Source organism: Manihot esculenta, chromosome 1 (genome assembly GCF_001659605.2).
Source record: "Manihot esculenta cultivar AM560-2 chromosome 1, M.esculenta_v8, whole genome shotgun sequence".
In the NCBI taxonomy this organism is placed as follows: domain Eukaryota; kingdom Viridiplantae; phylum Streptophyta; class Magnoliopsida; order Malpighiales; family Euphorbiaceae; genus Manihot; species Manihot esculenta.
The window spans coordinates 4826311-4839455 of record NC_035161.2 but is presented as its reverse complement, the minus strand read 5'-3'; the positions used below and the strand labels follow the sequence as shown (position 1 = coordinate 4839455).

Here is a 13145-nt window from a genome sequence, read left to right as displayed (position 1 = left end):
CATGCGCACTTACAATTACAATAATAAAGTAAGAGATTGAAAAAAAATTAATATCGTTTGACAGTAAGATTTACATTATGAATAAGGTACAATCCTCTCAAAACCCTAACTATAATATGTTTCCTGTTAAATTTGGGTCAGGGTCAGGTCTAACTCACTCAAAAACTAGTTAAAAGGGAGGAGTGCATAAGTAAGGGATACATTACTCCTGTTCGAAACTGATATGAGATTCCACATACCCCTCACGCCCAAAACTACAATGGAGCATGATGTATTTATAGGAGACTAAATATCGGTGGAGAGACTATGATATCATGTTAAATTTAAGTCTACTATAAATATGTCACACTCCATTGTAATTCTTGGCGTGAGGAGGTATGTTGAATCCACGTCAGTTTGAGATAGGAGTAATGTGCCCCTTATGAAATCTTAGACACTCCTTTCCCTTGAGTTAGTTTTTGTGGTGAGTATAATCTAAATTAATATGGTATCAGAGCCTTTCCACAAATGCTAGGTCTCTCATAAATATGTCACGCTCGAATATAGTTTCGGACGTGAGAGGTTTGTTAAATTTAACATTAGTTTGGAATAGGAGTAATATATCCCTATAAGGGCATTAGACACTTCTTCCTTTGAGCTAATTTTTATAGGGAGTTAAATCTGATCTAAATTTAATATTTTCTCATCTCACATCATCTAGAAAAAAAGAATGCAATTCTTTATTACTCTCACATATTTGTATTTTTTTATAAATTCAAGTCACAACATAAAAACTTTTGAGTCCAATCACAATTCCATCAATGAGAAAATATACCCAAATTTAAGTTATAGATTTAACAAAAAAAAGACTTGCGGATTTTGAAATTTAGTAGTGGGAGAAAGAAATCCGTAATTTACTAGTAAATTCAAAAGAAATCAGTATTCTTTTTATATATAAGATTTTTATTAATAAAATCAAGAAAAACATAATGCGACAAATTTAAATTAAACTTGATCATTCTTGTAAATTACCAAACTTCAAATATTAAATACTAAAGCCATATCTATAAATACCCAACAACAAAAATATCGTAAAAAAAACCATAACCTATGAAAAATCATTAGAACGAAGCAACAAACCCTTTGTAGATACCTTATTTAGCCAATGCATCAACAACCCAATTTGCCTCCCTTAAAGTATGCATGAACTCAACAGCATGAAAAATTTTGAGACCATTAACAATTGAGTTAGAGAGCTTCAAAGGGGACAAGAACATGAGAGAGACCATGGTGTACCAAAAGTAAAGCTCCACAAATTAGGTTTAGTAACGAGTTACTTTAAGGCTTTATCTATAGTTATGTACTTCGCAACATTAGAGTCTTTAAAATGGAATAGTAAGGAAAAATACATATAAAAATCCTTTACAATCTCATAATACACCTATAATAGCATAATAACTTAGTTTTCCTAACAAAGATCCATCCATAATCCATTTTAATCGGCTAAAAACAGAGAGTCCAAGCAGTAACCGAACGAGATTTCGAGAGATTAGATAAGAATTTAATAGCATTAGATGATAGCTAGAAGTTTATATCATACGAGTACGAGGAAAAGAAGAGTTCAAAGCTTTCAATCAAACTACAATGCTAGGCCGGATTAAAGCACGGAGTGTGGAAATAGAGCGCATTGCCACTAAAATTTTTTACCATACTTGACCAATCATATTGAACATAAAATTAGTAACGAATTACAACGGACTTTAAAATATGTTAAATTTTAAATTTAAATTTTTTACTTGCAAATTATCAACACCATCAATTAGTAATTACTAATAAATTACTGATAGATTTCAAAATATATTAGTAAATTTTGCATCAAATCTTATTAATAATTTTAATTATATTTTATTCAATTTGTAATTTCAATTTATATTTTATTCAATTTAAAAAAATTTAATGTAATCATTTTATAATAAAAATTATTATAATTGAAAAATTAATGAACAAATTTCACTATCAACTAAATTAATTATTATTTTTTTAATTTATGTGAAAAAATAAAAAAAAATATGAAATAGAGGAAGCATATATACAGTCAAATGCAATATTTAATGATGTAATTAATATGATTAGAATACCAAGCCATAATTAATTATAAATATAAATAATTTTAAATTTATAAATATTATTGACCCAATTAAAGGATAGAAGAAAAAAATTCAAAAATTTTTTAAAAAGAAAAATAGAAATACTAACAAAAAGAAAGTAGAGATAGCTTTCAATCTCACACACATATACCTTGTTAATTAGAATTTAAAATTTCACAAGAATTTTATTTTTTTATTAAATTTTTATTTAAAATGAAAGAATTTTTTTTTAATTATAAAATTTTCATTTAAAAAAATCATTTTAGAATAATTTATTTAATTTTTTTTATATAAAATAAATCCTACCATGTGAAGACCGAAGCAAAGAGGCCCCAGTATTACAAGTGCGGCTAGTTTTGTCGTCTACAAAGTTTTAGTACATTCATAAGTTGCTGTTTTCGCTAGTAATTGATTTCTTTATTTAATATTTTAATAATATTTCAATAATAAATTTAAATAAAAAATTTAATATTTTTTACATTTAACATATAATTTAGAGATAAATTTAATTTTTTATCAATTATTATTAATTTAGAAGTATTAATTAAATTTCTATTATAAAAATATATATATGAATAATTATATATCCCAACAGGTCTACATGCAGGTACTTATTTTCAATAGAATAAGTTTTGATAATGTATAATTGGATTTGAATTTAAAAATTAATATTTGTGATTAATTGGGATGAGTTCAAGTTTTATAAGTATTATTCATTGTTCAAATTTATTTATATAAATAATTTAATATAAAAAATATATTTTATTATAATATTTACAATTTTATATGTTTCTATTTATAAATTAGAATTTAAATATTTTTTAAAAATATTAAATTTTTAAATGAAAAATATATTTTTATATAAATTAGTAATCAAAATATATAAAATGAAAAAAGTTTATTATTATTCAAACGGTAATAATTGAATTTAAAGTGAGTTTATGTAGTTTTAAATATTTTTTAAAAATATTAAATTTTAAAATGAAAACTATATTTTATATAAATTATTAATAAAAATATATAAAAATAAAACTAATTTAATTATTATTCAAATAATAATAATTAAATTTGAAATAAATTCAAATAATTTTAATTTAAATTTATATTAAATATATCTAGCGGCAGAACGCTTTTTTTAAAATTTTAAAAATATTTTATTTTTTTTAAATAAAATTAAAAATAATTAGAGTAAAATTTAAAATTTTTTAAATCTTTTAAATTTATTCGCAGTTGTTATTGATTAAGGCTGTGAGTACTTGACACGTACAGTTTAAATTCGAAGTAATTGCGAATCTCTATTGGTCATTCAACATTATCATGAAAAGCTACTGAAGTAATGGTGATAGAAGAGAAAATTTCCGCGAGGAAAACAAGTCAACAAATAGCTACCAGTTTTGTTTTTTTCTACCCCAAACTGTGGTAAGTAATAAGTAGCATTATCAGGGACATTTTGGTACTTTAGTTTTAATTCTATATTTAGGTTTCACAGGTTTCATGAAAAATATTTTTTTAAAAAATACTTTTCATATTTCACATGTTTTAAACATTCAAAAAAATTAGTAAATAAAAATATTTCTTAAATCAAAGTAAAATCTAAATCATTTTCTATATTTAAAAAATTTTATTAACAGTTTTACATATAGATTTGTTAGTATATTTTATTTTTTAAAATTAAATAATAAAAAATAATTATTTTATTAGAAGATCTTTTCTATAAAAATTATTTTTAAATATAAGTTATTTTTCATAAATAAACTAAGTCTATATTATTTTAAAAAATATTTTACATTTTTATAGTATTTGAAATACTCATAAAAATTAATTAATAAAAAATATTTTTCTTATCAAAATAAGAAATTAAGTAATTTTCTTCAAAACATGACTTTGAAAAATAAGTCATTTTTTGAGTCTTAAGAATTTTATTAATAATATTGTATTTTCCATGCAGGAATCTTATTAATCTCTATTGTTTTTTTATATTTCAATTAAATAAAAATATATATATTTTTAAAAAAAATTTCATGCCAAATATAAATGAAAAAAAAAAAAAGAAAGCATAGATCGATCAAAATTCTTAAGTAATATTCTAGCTAGGAAGGCACTTAAAGATAAGAATATTCACTGCCATCCCCAACCTCCAAGCAAATGGCATCCCTCTGTGTGGATGATCTCTTCATTGAGTCTAAGCTTTTTTCCATGTTTTCCTCTTCTAGATAAGATTATTCACTGCACTGCCATCTCATGCTCACACTCTAACCACTTTTTGAAAACTAAAGTTTATAAGAATTCTATCTAATTAATTTTTAAATCAATTCTCCCATTTAAAAATATGATAATCTAAATTTTTTAACTTATAAATAGAATTTATAATGAAAATTCTCCTATTTAAAAATATAATAATTTAAATTTTTTAACTTACAAATAAAATTTATAACGCGAATCTATAGATGAAGTTTAAAAATTCTGAAATAGCTTTTAATATCAATAATAAATTCACTCTACGTACCCAACGCGAAAGACAATAAGAACACTAGTAATTGAGAATTAGAGAATTGAACTAATAAATTTATCATGATTTTTTATACAATTGGAAGAATATAATCTGACATTCTCACAAAGGTATATAAATATTATGAATAATTCTGAATTTTTCATTAAAAGTTCTCCCATGTAAAGGATGTCTTGAGTTTATGTGCACAAGGCTTGTACAAACGGCTTAAGTTGCACATGCATGGTATATATTTTTTCAAATCTGTCCACTTCGTTTGATGAACTTGTACACCTTCTAATTAAGCCAATGGGTTTGAATCTTCACAAAAATTTTCACTTGTATAATTTTGATTCATAGACTTGATTATACTCTTTAAACTATAATTATAAGTATTACACTAAATCTACCACAAATGAATTAAATCACACCTCAAATGACGTATTTGGATCATATAAATATAATTTTAAACTCTTTTTAGACTTATTTGAATGATATAAGGTTGTTCTACACTATTGGTAAATCTGCCTCATTGAATTCGTATCAATTTATTTAAAATAAATATAAATCATATTAAAAAAATAATGTTATTTTGTGAGAGTTGAATTCATTTCTTTTCCTGCATATCATTAAAAATATTATAAATTTATTTGAATTGTCATTTAGTTTTTTTTTAGATTTTACACGGAGACATTACAATGCCTTATAATACCAAACAAAGAATATTATAACTTAACATTATAGTTGTTTTAATGCTAATTTTAGGAACCTTAGGACATATATAGTATTGTTAAAAAATGGAAAAAGGCACAAAATCAAGTGCTAAGCAAGCAAAGTGCCACTCCTTCGGTTTGCCTCGATTAAGTTAAAGTGCTTTGTGAAAACACTGTCTCGGTCCTAAAGCAATGGTACTTTTTCTTTTAACTCTCACGGTTCGCCTCAATTAAGTTAAGGTGCTTTGCGAAGACATGGTCTTGGACCATTGAGGCACCAAAGAAGGTATCTACCTAAAGTAAGGGTACTTTTTTTTTTAACTTTCCCGATTCGCCTCAATTAAGTTAAGGTGCTTTGCTGAGACACTGTTTAAGACCGTTGAGGCACCAAAGGAGACATTTACCTAAAGCAATGATACTTTTTTTAAAGCTTTTAGACAACAAAGGAAAAATTCTAGTATATTCCATCTCTTTCGAGCAACATACAACATTTTTATAACAATCAAACCACTAATTTCTTCTTTATTTTGTTCTTAAAGGCGCAGAAAGGCAACAAGCTAAGTGCTAAGCAAGGTGATGTGCCACTCTCTCACTTTGCCTTCATTGAGTCAAGATGCTCTACAAAAACATTGTCTTGGACCATTGAAGCGCCAACGTAAACATCGAAATAACGCGAGAGTAGTTTTTTAAAAAAAGGTTTTAAAAGAACAAAAATATATCTTAATATATTTCCATCTCTTTCAAACAATAGGCAATATTCTCACAATAGGCAAACTATAAATTTCTTCCTCTTTTTTGCTCCTAACACCAATACCTAGGTATTTCTCTCTTCTTCTTCCTTTTTCCTCCTGCTTCTCCTCCTCTCTTTCCCCTACTAGGATCCGGTCCAATAACTTGTCTTTTTTTAAAAAATTATTGTGATAAATACACAGTAGTAAAAAACATACATGCACACTCACAATCACAATAATAAAGTAAGAGATTGAAAAAAAATTAATATCGTTTGATGGTAAGATTTATATTTACAAATAAGGTAGAAATAAAATTTTACTATAATGAAAAAATATGATACAATCTCTCAAAACTTTCAAAACCCTAACTATAATGTGTTTCCTGTTAAATTTAGGTAAGGTCAAAAGTTAGTTCAAGGGGAGGAGTGCATAAGGCCCTTTTGAGTGGCACATTACTCATGTTACAAACTAATGTGGAATTCAACATACCCCTCACGCCCAGAACTATAATGGAGCGTGACATATTTATAGAATGCCCAACATCAGTGGGGAGATTCTGATACCATGTTAAATTTGAGTCTACTATAAATATGTCATGCTCCATTGTAATACTTAGCATGATGAGGTATGTTGAATCTTACATCGGTTTGGGATAGGATAATGTGCCCTTATAAGAATCTTAGGCACTTCTCTCCCTTCAACTAGTTTCTGTGATGAGTTAGGCCCAACCCAAATTATCACGCTCTAGTGTAGTCCCACTCGTCTAGAAGTTTGTTGAATCCAACATTAGTTTTGGATAGGAGTAATGTACCTGTTATAAGAGAATTAGAAACTAACTTTCATAATGAATTAAGTCTTACCCAAATTTAATATTTTCTAATCTCACATCATCTGTAAAATACTCTCGACAAATATTTATTTTATTTACAAGAATCGAACTTTTGAATTTACTTAAACAAGAAAACTGTTATATCGTTAATAAAATTTTAAATTAATTCATGCAAAAAAATAAATAAAATGATGCTTTATCCCATGATAATAAAAATTGAAGATTTATAATTACAATTTAAATTTATAAAGTGAGAATTTATATTAATTAGATCTATTTTTCTTTTTTTTTTTTTTTTTTTTTTTTTTTCTTTAAGGTGATTGGCACTAATATCTGTACGTTTTGGCAAATAAAAAAGAAAGGATGGAAAGGGTAAATAGATGAGACGAGGCAAAATTATGATCATGACAACCATTGGTGGGCCTCTGCTTTCCCTAATGATTTCTCTTGCTCATCATGCTTCCAAGATATAATAACCATTTTCTCTATATATTGCCGACCATCAGTGATGACCAGGTCAGTTATGATAAAAAAAAATTATTTTTTTTTTCAGTTTTTCCATTTATATATATATAATTATAAATTTTATTAATTAAATTTTAAATTTTCATGATAAAATTATTTTCATCAAATTTTTAAATTTATTAAAATCTTTACCATAGTTAGCAAAATATACAACATAGTGAACAATATGTGTAATTAGATTTTTTTTTGATAAATCATTAATAATATGTACTGTATTTTAATTTTTTTATTTACTCTATTTTTTATAATTTTTATCCACTTCATTGTTTTTACGCATATTAAAAAATATAATTTTTTAATTTGTTTTAAATATATTAAATTTTATTAAATATTAAAAAATATTTTAAAATTTTTTAAAAATAAAATAAAATAAAATAAAATTATAATAGTCAATTTATATATTATTACTGTCTAAAAAATAAAATAAAAATAATTTTAAAATTAGCTCATTGATAATTTAAACTAAAATAATAATCTATTAAGCACTTAAATTTATAAAAATTATAATAATTGAACTTATTATTAAAAAATTATTATAAAAAATAATAATATGATTCTACTCTAAATTTTGATAATTCCACTTTAAATTTTTACAAATTGATAAAATTATATGAGAGTATTTTTTTTATTATTTTATGAAAATTTATAACGTAAGTAATAATTTTTTTTATAAAATAAATCATGATAATAGTATAAATTTATTAGTAATACTAATTTAATATGAAATCACCATTCATATAGACACATATGTGCCCAATTCTATTAAAGCTAAGGGGATAGTTCTTTACAAGCTATGAGGTTTAAAATATGCATCTTCTTGCTAAATTTTTTCTAATATTTTTATTTTTACTTGCTTTTCAAATAAAAAAAAAGAAATGATTTTCTATAATATATTTTTAATGATTTCTTAAATGAGAAATATATCAATAGTTTTTTAATTTTAAATTAGAAAACTATCTTTATTTTTAGAAGGTAAACATATAAAGTTTTCAATTGTTTCCCATGAAAAATAAAAACTGAAAATAATATTTAGTGTTTTGACTCGATTAAAATATACATATTTAATAATTAAAAAATTAATTTTTATAATAATTAATTAATTATTATTAAAATAATTGTCTATTTTTAAAATCTATATATGATAAATTGCATTAAACGTTAACAAACTTAGAATAATATGCTAAATTTATTTGAATTAATTAGTAATCTTCACCTCATTTTATTTTTAAAGATAAACAAATAGTAATTAACATAATTTTGTACATATTACATGATGAAAATTAGTGCTACTGCATCACAAATAAATTATTACTACTATAAAAAACAGGTTCAAAGCAGCGGCTTAAATCGTTTTCTTATATAATTTAACTATAATTATAGGTTAATAGTAACAGTTTGAAACTAATTATAGGTCAATAGTAACATGAAAACTCGTTATATCTAACTGTTAAATATAAAATAACGATTTAATTATTTTTTCACGGTAAATAAACAGCGTGATTAAAATTATAATTTTATTATTATATATAGTGAAAAAAATAAATTTTCTTTTTAATTGTTTTAAATCGCTGTTAAATTATTATTTTAATAGTATTAAAGTAATAATTTCATAATCGCTCCGATGATATTACCGCTTAAACCCTAAAATATGGCGGTGTATATATATGAATTTATAGGATGAAAGGCATGCAGAAAGGAGTTCCTAAAAAGAAGATTTAGGGACAATGTGTTTATGTATTTTACACACAAAAATTTAATTTTTTGTTGAATTAGGGCTAATGGTCTTAAACTGGTAGTTAAATTGAGTGAGTATTGAGTTCAAATTCATCATCTCATGTACTTGGCTGATATCAAAGTGTTTTTCATTTAGACAGAAATTAATTAAATGCTGTAACTGTTATGCATCATCTACCATTCACTTTGAGACTCAACTTGAAAATTGAAAAGTTTTCTTTTTTTTATTTTATTTTTTTTGAAGTGGAAATTAAGGATTGGGGGAGTAGAACCTGAGATCTCTCAGTTTTGATGAATCATACCAAATAAAGGAATAAAGAAAAATAATCTAGAAGCTGATTGATGATGAGTTTAGGTTAAGGGAGAATTCTCCATGCATATGCCTTATAGCTAGAAATAAACCAAAAACTATAGATATTTTTACAAGATTGCATATACAGACATGCATGTATTGAAAATTTCAAGCATTAATTAATATACGACTCAACATGTGTTATGAGAACATGACACTTGTTATTATCTCATATCTACTCAGTCTTTTCTTTAAAGTTTCATTTGCAATGATTTGGGAAAAAAAATTCAATTAATTCTAATAAAATTATACATAATTTTTATTTTTTTATATGTATTTTTTAAAATTAAAAAATAATTAAATTCTTCCATTCCAAACAAGATTTTTGATTTAATAAATTAAATTGAATTCTTATGAAATATTTAATTTCGAATAAGAACCCTAAGAATATAATGTAATAATAACTATTTTCTTATTGAAAGAATTATAAATCAATTCAACAAAAGATTATTGTTTTTAGAGAAATATATACATATATAAAGAAAATTTCTGATCTTTTAAGCAGTCTAGTGTTTGTCTTTGCTCTGGTGCTATATGTATATATGGGGGGAGAGAGAGAGAGGATTGAAGAGTGCTGATGAACAATTTAATCATTGAAAAAAGAGTTTCACAATAGAATTGCAGAAAGAAAGAAAGATACACACCTCTATTTTACATTAATTCTAAACAGAAAGAAAAACCATACATAGTATTCTTCAAATCATTTGTCCACTTGACTTGACATATCATCATCTAACTGTTATATATATGGCGCCTCCAATGACTTGAAGAAAGATTGCAAGTCTGTGATTTGATGCTGCAACCAAATTGATTGTGTAAAAAAATAACATTTAATTCCTTGATTTATGTAAAAATGTTTATGTACAAAATCATCTGGAAGACAACTATAGCTACTTCTTTCTTGGAACTCACCTCTTGGGGCATGGCAGCGTTGTACAGGTGGTTGTTAATGGAAGAACAACATGCGCTCCACTTTTCCATGATCACCATTGAATCATCAATCATGTTCTCCGAGGTTACTAATAATCTGTCTTGCTCTTGTGTCGGAATCTCCAAGGAATTAGGATTCATGGGGTGACTTTGTTTGCCAGATTCTTCACCTATTTCAAATGGACTCCAGCAATTTAATTGGTTAAATTCAAGATCTTTGGCTTCTTCACTTAGCTTTGATTCGTCAATTCTTCTATTCTGAAGCTTTTCTCTTGTTCTTTCTCTTGCTCTTGCTCTTGCTTTGTCCCTTGATTCTCTTGCTACTGGGTCGAATGCAATTTTACGTGATGGTTTTGCTTTTTTCCCCTTGTTGGTAACGCATGAAGATGATGAGTTTTTAGCATTAGAGACCTTGCTGGTGGCTTTAATGGCGGCTGCCTCATCATCGTTTCGAGATACAACTTCACATTCTGAAGTAGAAGATGCACTCTTCGCATGAACACTGCAGCTGTAGTTGAACTGTGGGAGACCACTTGATAGTTTCTTGATTGCTGGTTTTGCTTGCATGAGCAGCCACTCAACAGTTTTGCTAGCTTTATCAAAACAAAGCTTGTCCTGCAGATCAAAGAATTCTCTAGCAACTTTAAGAGACAATCTCATTCTACGGTCTCTAGGTCCTTGAGCTGTGTAAATCTTGCTATGGCGATCTCTCTTGCAAGATCTCTTTCTTGGGATCTGATCAGAAGAAGCACTACAAGATTTCTTATTAGCATCATTTTGGTTGGAACGCACCATGTCAAGAAATGTCTCAGCTGATGATGCTACAGTACAACTGGTGGAAGCAAGAGCTCTGATTAAGGGTGGATGGTGAAGAAAAAGATCATGGTTTTGATGGAGAAGATCAACATCATGATCTTGAAAGTCCAGTTGATCATAAGGAAGAAAAGGAGATGGAAAGTGGAAGCAAGAAAATGGAAGCTCTTCATGTTTAGAATTTGAAGTGATGTCATTGAAAAAAGGCCTATTGTAAACTTGCTGTTGGTCACTGTAGCAGATGGGGTCATTGCCATTGTTGCTTGAAGGAAACATGTTAAAGAAAAATTGAGAGATAGCTTTAGTAAAATTTGCACTGAACAATAGATAAGAAAACCTAGTTTTATCTGTAAAGTGGAGCTTGAGAACGACAGATATGCATAAAAATGCACCAACAGGCAACAGATCATGTGATATTATTAGCTAAATCAGCTTAGCTTGAGGTGCACTAAAATCCCTTTTCTTTTTTCAATTTCTCCAATCTATTCTCTTGATCTGCAAAGAAAATGAAAAGAGGGGAAAAACAAAAGAAACCAGTTAGTGAGAAAGACAGCCATTTGTTCCTGAGACCCAAACCTCATCATCAAGATCAGCAAAAACACTGTGAGTATGTATATGTTTGAGGATTTGGACATGTGTTGTTGTTGTTGCTGCTGCTGAAATTTAGTACTTATTAGTACCAAGTTTTTGTGGGTGAGATGAAGAGAGAGAGAGAGAGAGAGAGAGTTCCATTTTTACCTTGCTTTTGCTCAAAGCTAAAGGGCTAGAGCTTGAGAAAGACAGCACAGAACAAGTACCAAATTTCCATGGGGTGCTGCAAAGACAGAGAGAAAGAGAAAGAGAAAGGGATTTGTTTGAATAATGATGGTGGGAGCTTAAGGCACACAAGGAAGGGGAATTTATTGGAGACAGATTAAGACTAAGAGGAACTATACTAATACTATAGCTTCTTTTGTTTTTCTTTTTTAAAAAAATTTCCTTTTAAATTAGAGAAAGAGAGAGATTAGAAGTTGGGTCTTGAAGACTAAAAGCATGAAAAGGAAAGGAAAGGTTGAGAAGGACAGCAAACAATGCTTGGGGAGTGAGCAGATAGGAAATAGCAAGCATTGGTGCTACATCACATGGTAGCAGGTGAGATAGAAGGAATTTGCATGGACTCCATATTGAAAAAGTTTTCTTTTCCGCGGAGCGGTAGCTAGCTATTGTGCTGTGCGTATTTGTGGCATGAATCTTAATTAGATTGAGATTTTTCTAAAGGTATGTTCCATGATCGATTTTTCGTAACGAGTTTCATTAGAATCGTCATAATTTTAATTTGAATATTGTAATTATAGTTGATGCATCCGAAAAAAGAAATTTTTTTTTTTTTTTTTGGTTTCATTTGAGCATGTGGGTTAGGGTTGGCTGGGTCACAGACACTTGACTTATTATGGGAAGATTCATATAATTTTTATAAAAGAAAGAAAAAATAAAAATGCCCATTACAAATTATATAAAGAAAAGTCCACGTGGCTGTATGAAATGCCAGAAAAGAAGGACAATTATTTAACTCAAAGGGCATTACACTGAAGGGAGAGCCTGTCATAATTCATGAGATGCCAATGCTCCTTTGACTGTGTGTGTCTCTAAAACGTCGCTTTCACCCAAAAGAGAAAACACCCATTTCTCTTTCTTCCATTTTCTTTCTTAATTTTCTTTTTTCATAAGGCCTCTCTTGTGATAGAAAGAAAATTAAAGGAATATTGTTGTTGTTGTTGTTGATGTTGTTGTTTTTGTTGGGTTGATCTCTTTCAACCCATGCGCAGTAGTGCTTATCGTTTTACCTTTTCTCACTTCTTTGAGAGATTAAAAGCAAAGCCATGTAGTGAGAGAAAGGTTTCTGCTGCTGCTGCTCCTGCTGCTAG

General features: G+C 27.2%; 1 protein-coding gene across 3 annotated transcripts; it reads right to left on the bottom strand.

Moving 5' to 3' along the window:
* Positions 1-10059: 10059 nt before the first annotated feature.
* On the bottom strand, positions 10060-12488 carry LOC110623087 (transcription factor TCP12). 3 transcript variants are annotated; one of them, XM_021767959.2, is made up of 3 exons: positions 11980-12488; positions 10411-11897; positions 10060-10294 (listed from the first exon to the last, which is right to left on the bottom strand). In XM_021767959.2, exons 2-3 carry the CDS (start codon positions 11515-11517, stop codon positions 10238-10240), a joined length of 1164 nt encoding a protein of 387 aa, XP_021623651.1. In that variant the 5' UTR covers positions 11518-11897; positions 11980-12488; the 3' UTR covers positions 10060-10237. The 3 variants fall into 3 exon arrangements, with proteins under 3 accessions (XP_021623651.1, XP_021623667.1, XP_021623676.1); XM_021767975.2 differs by having other exon boundaries at positions 10411-11894; XM_021767984.2 differs by having other exon boundaries at positions 10411-11736.
* Between the last annotated feature and the right edge of the window lie 657 nt (positions 12489-13145).

Excerpts from the sequence above, each read along its gene's own strand:
- LOC110623087 (XM_021767959.2), bottom strand. The coding sequence starts at position 11,517 with ATGTTTCCTTCAAGCAACAATGGCAATGACCCCATCTGCTACAGTGAC. Across the intron at positions 10,295-10,410 it reads ACGCTGCCATGCCCCAAGAG|CATCAAATCACAGACTTGCA; the intron begins GTGAGTTCCAAG and ends ATTTGGTTGCAG.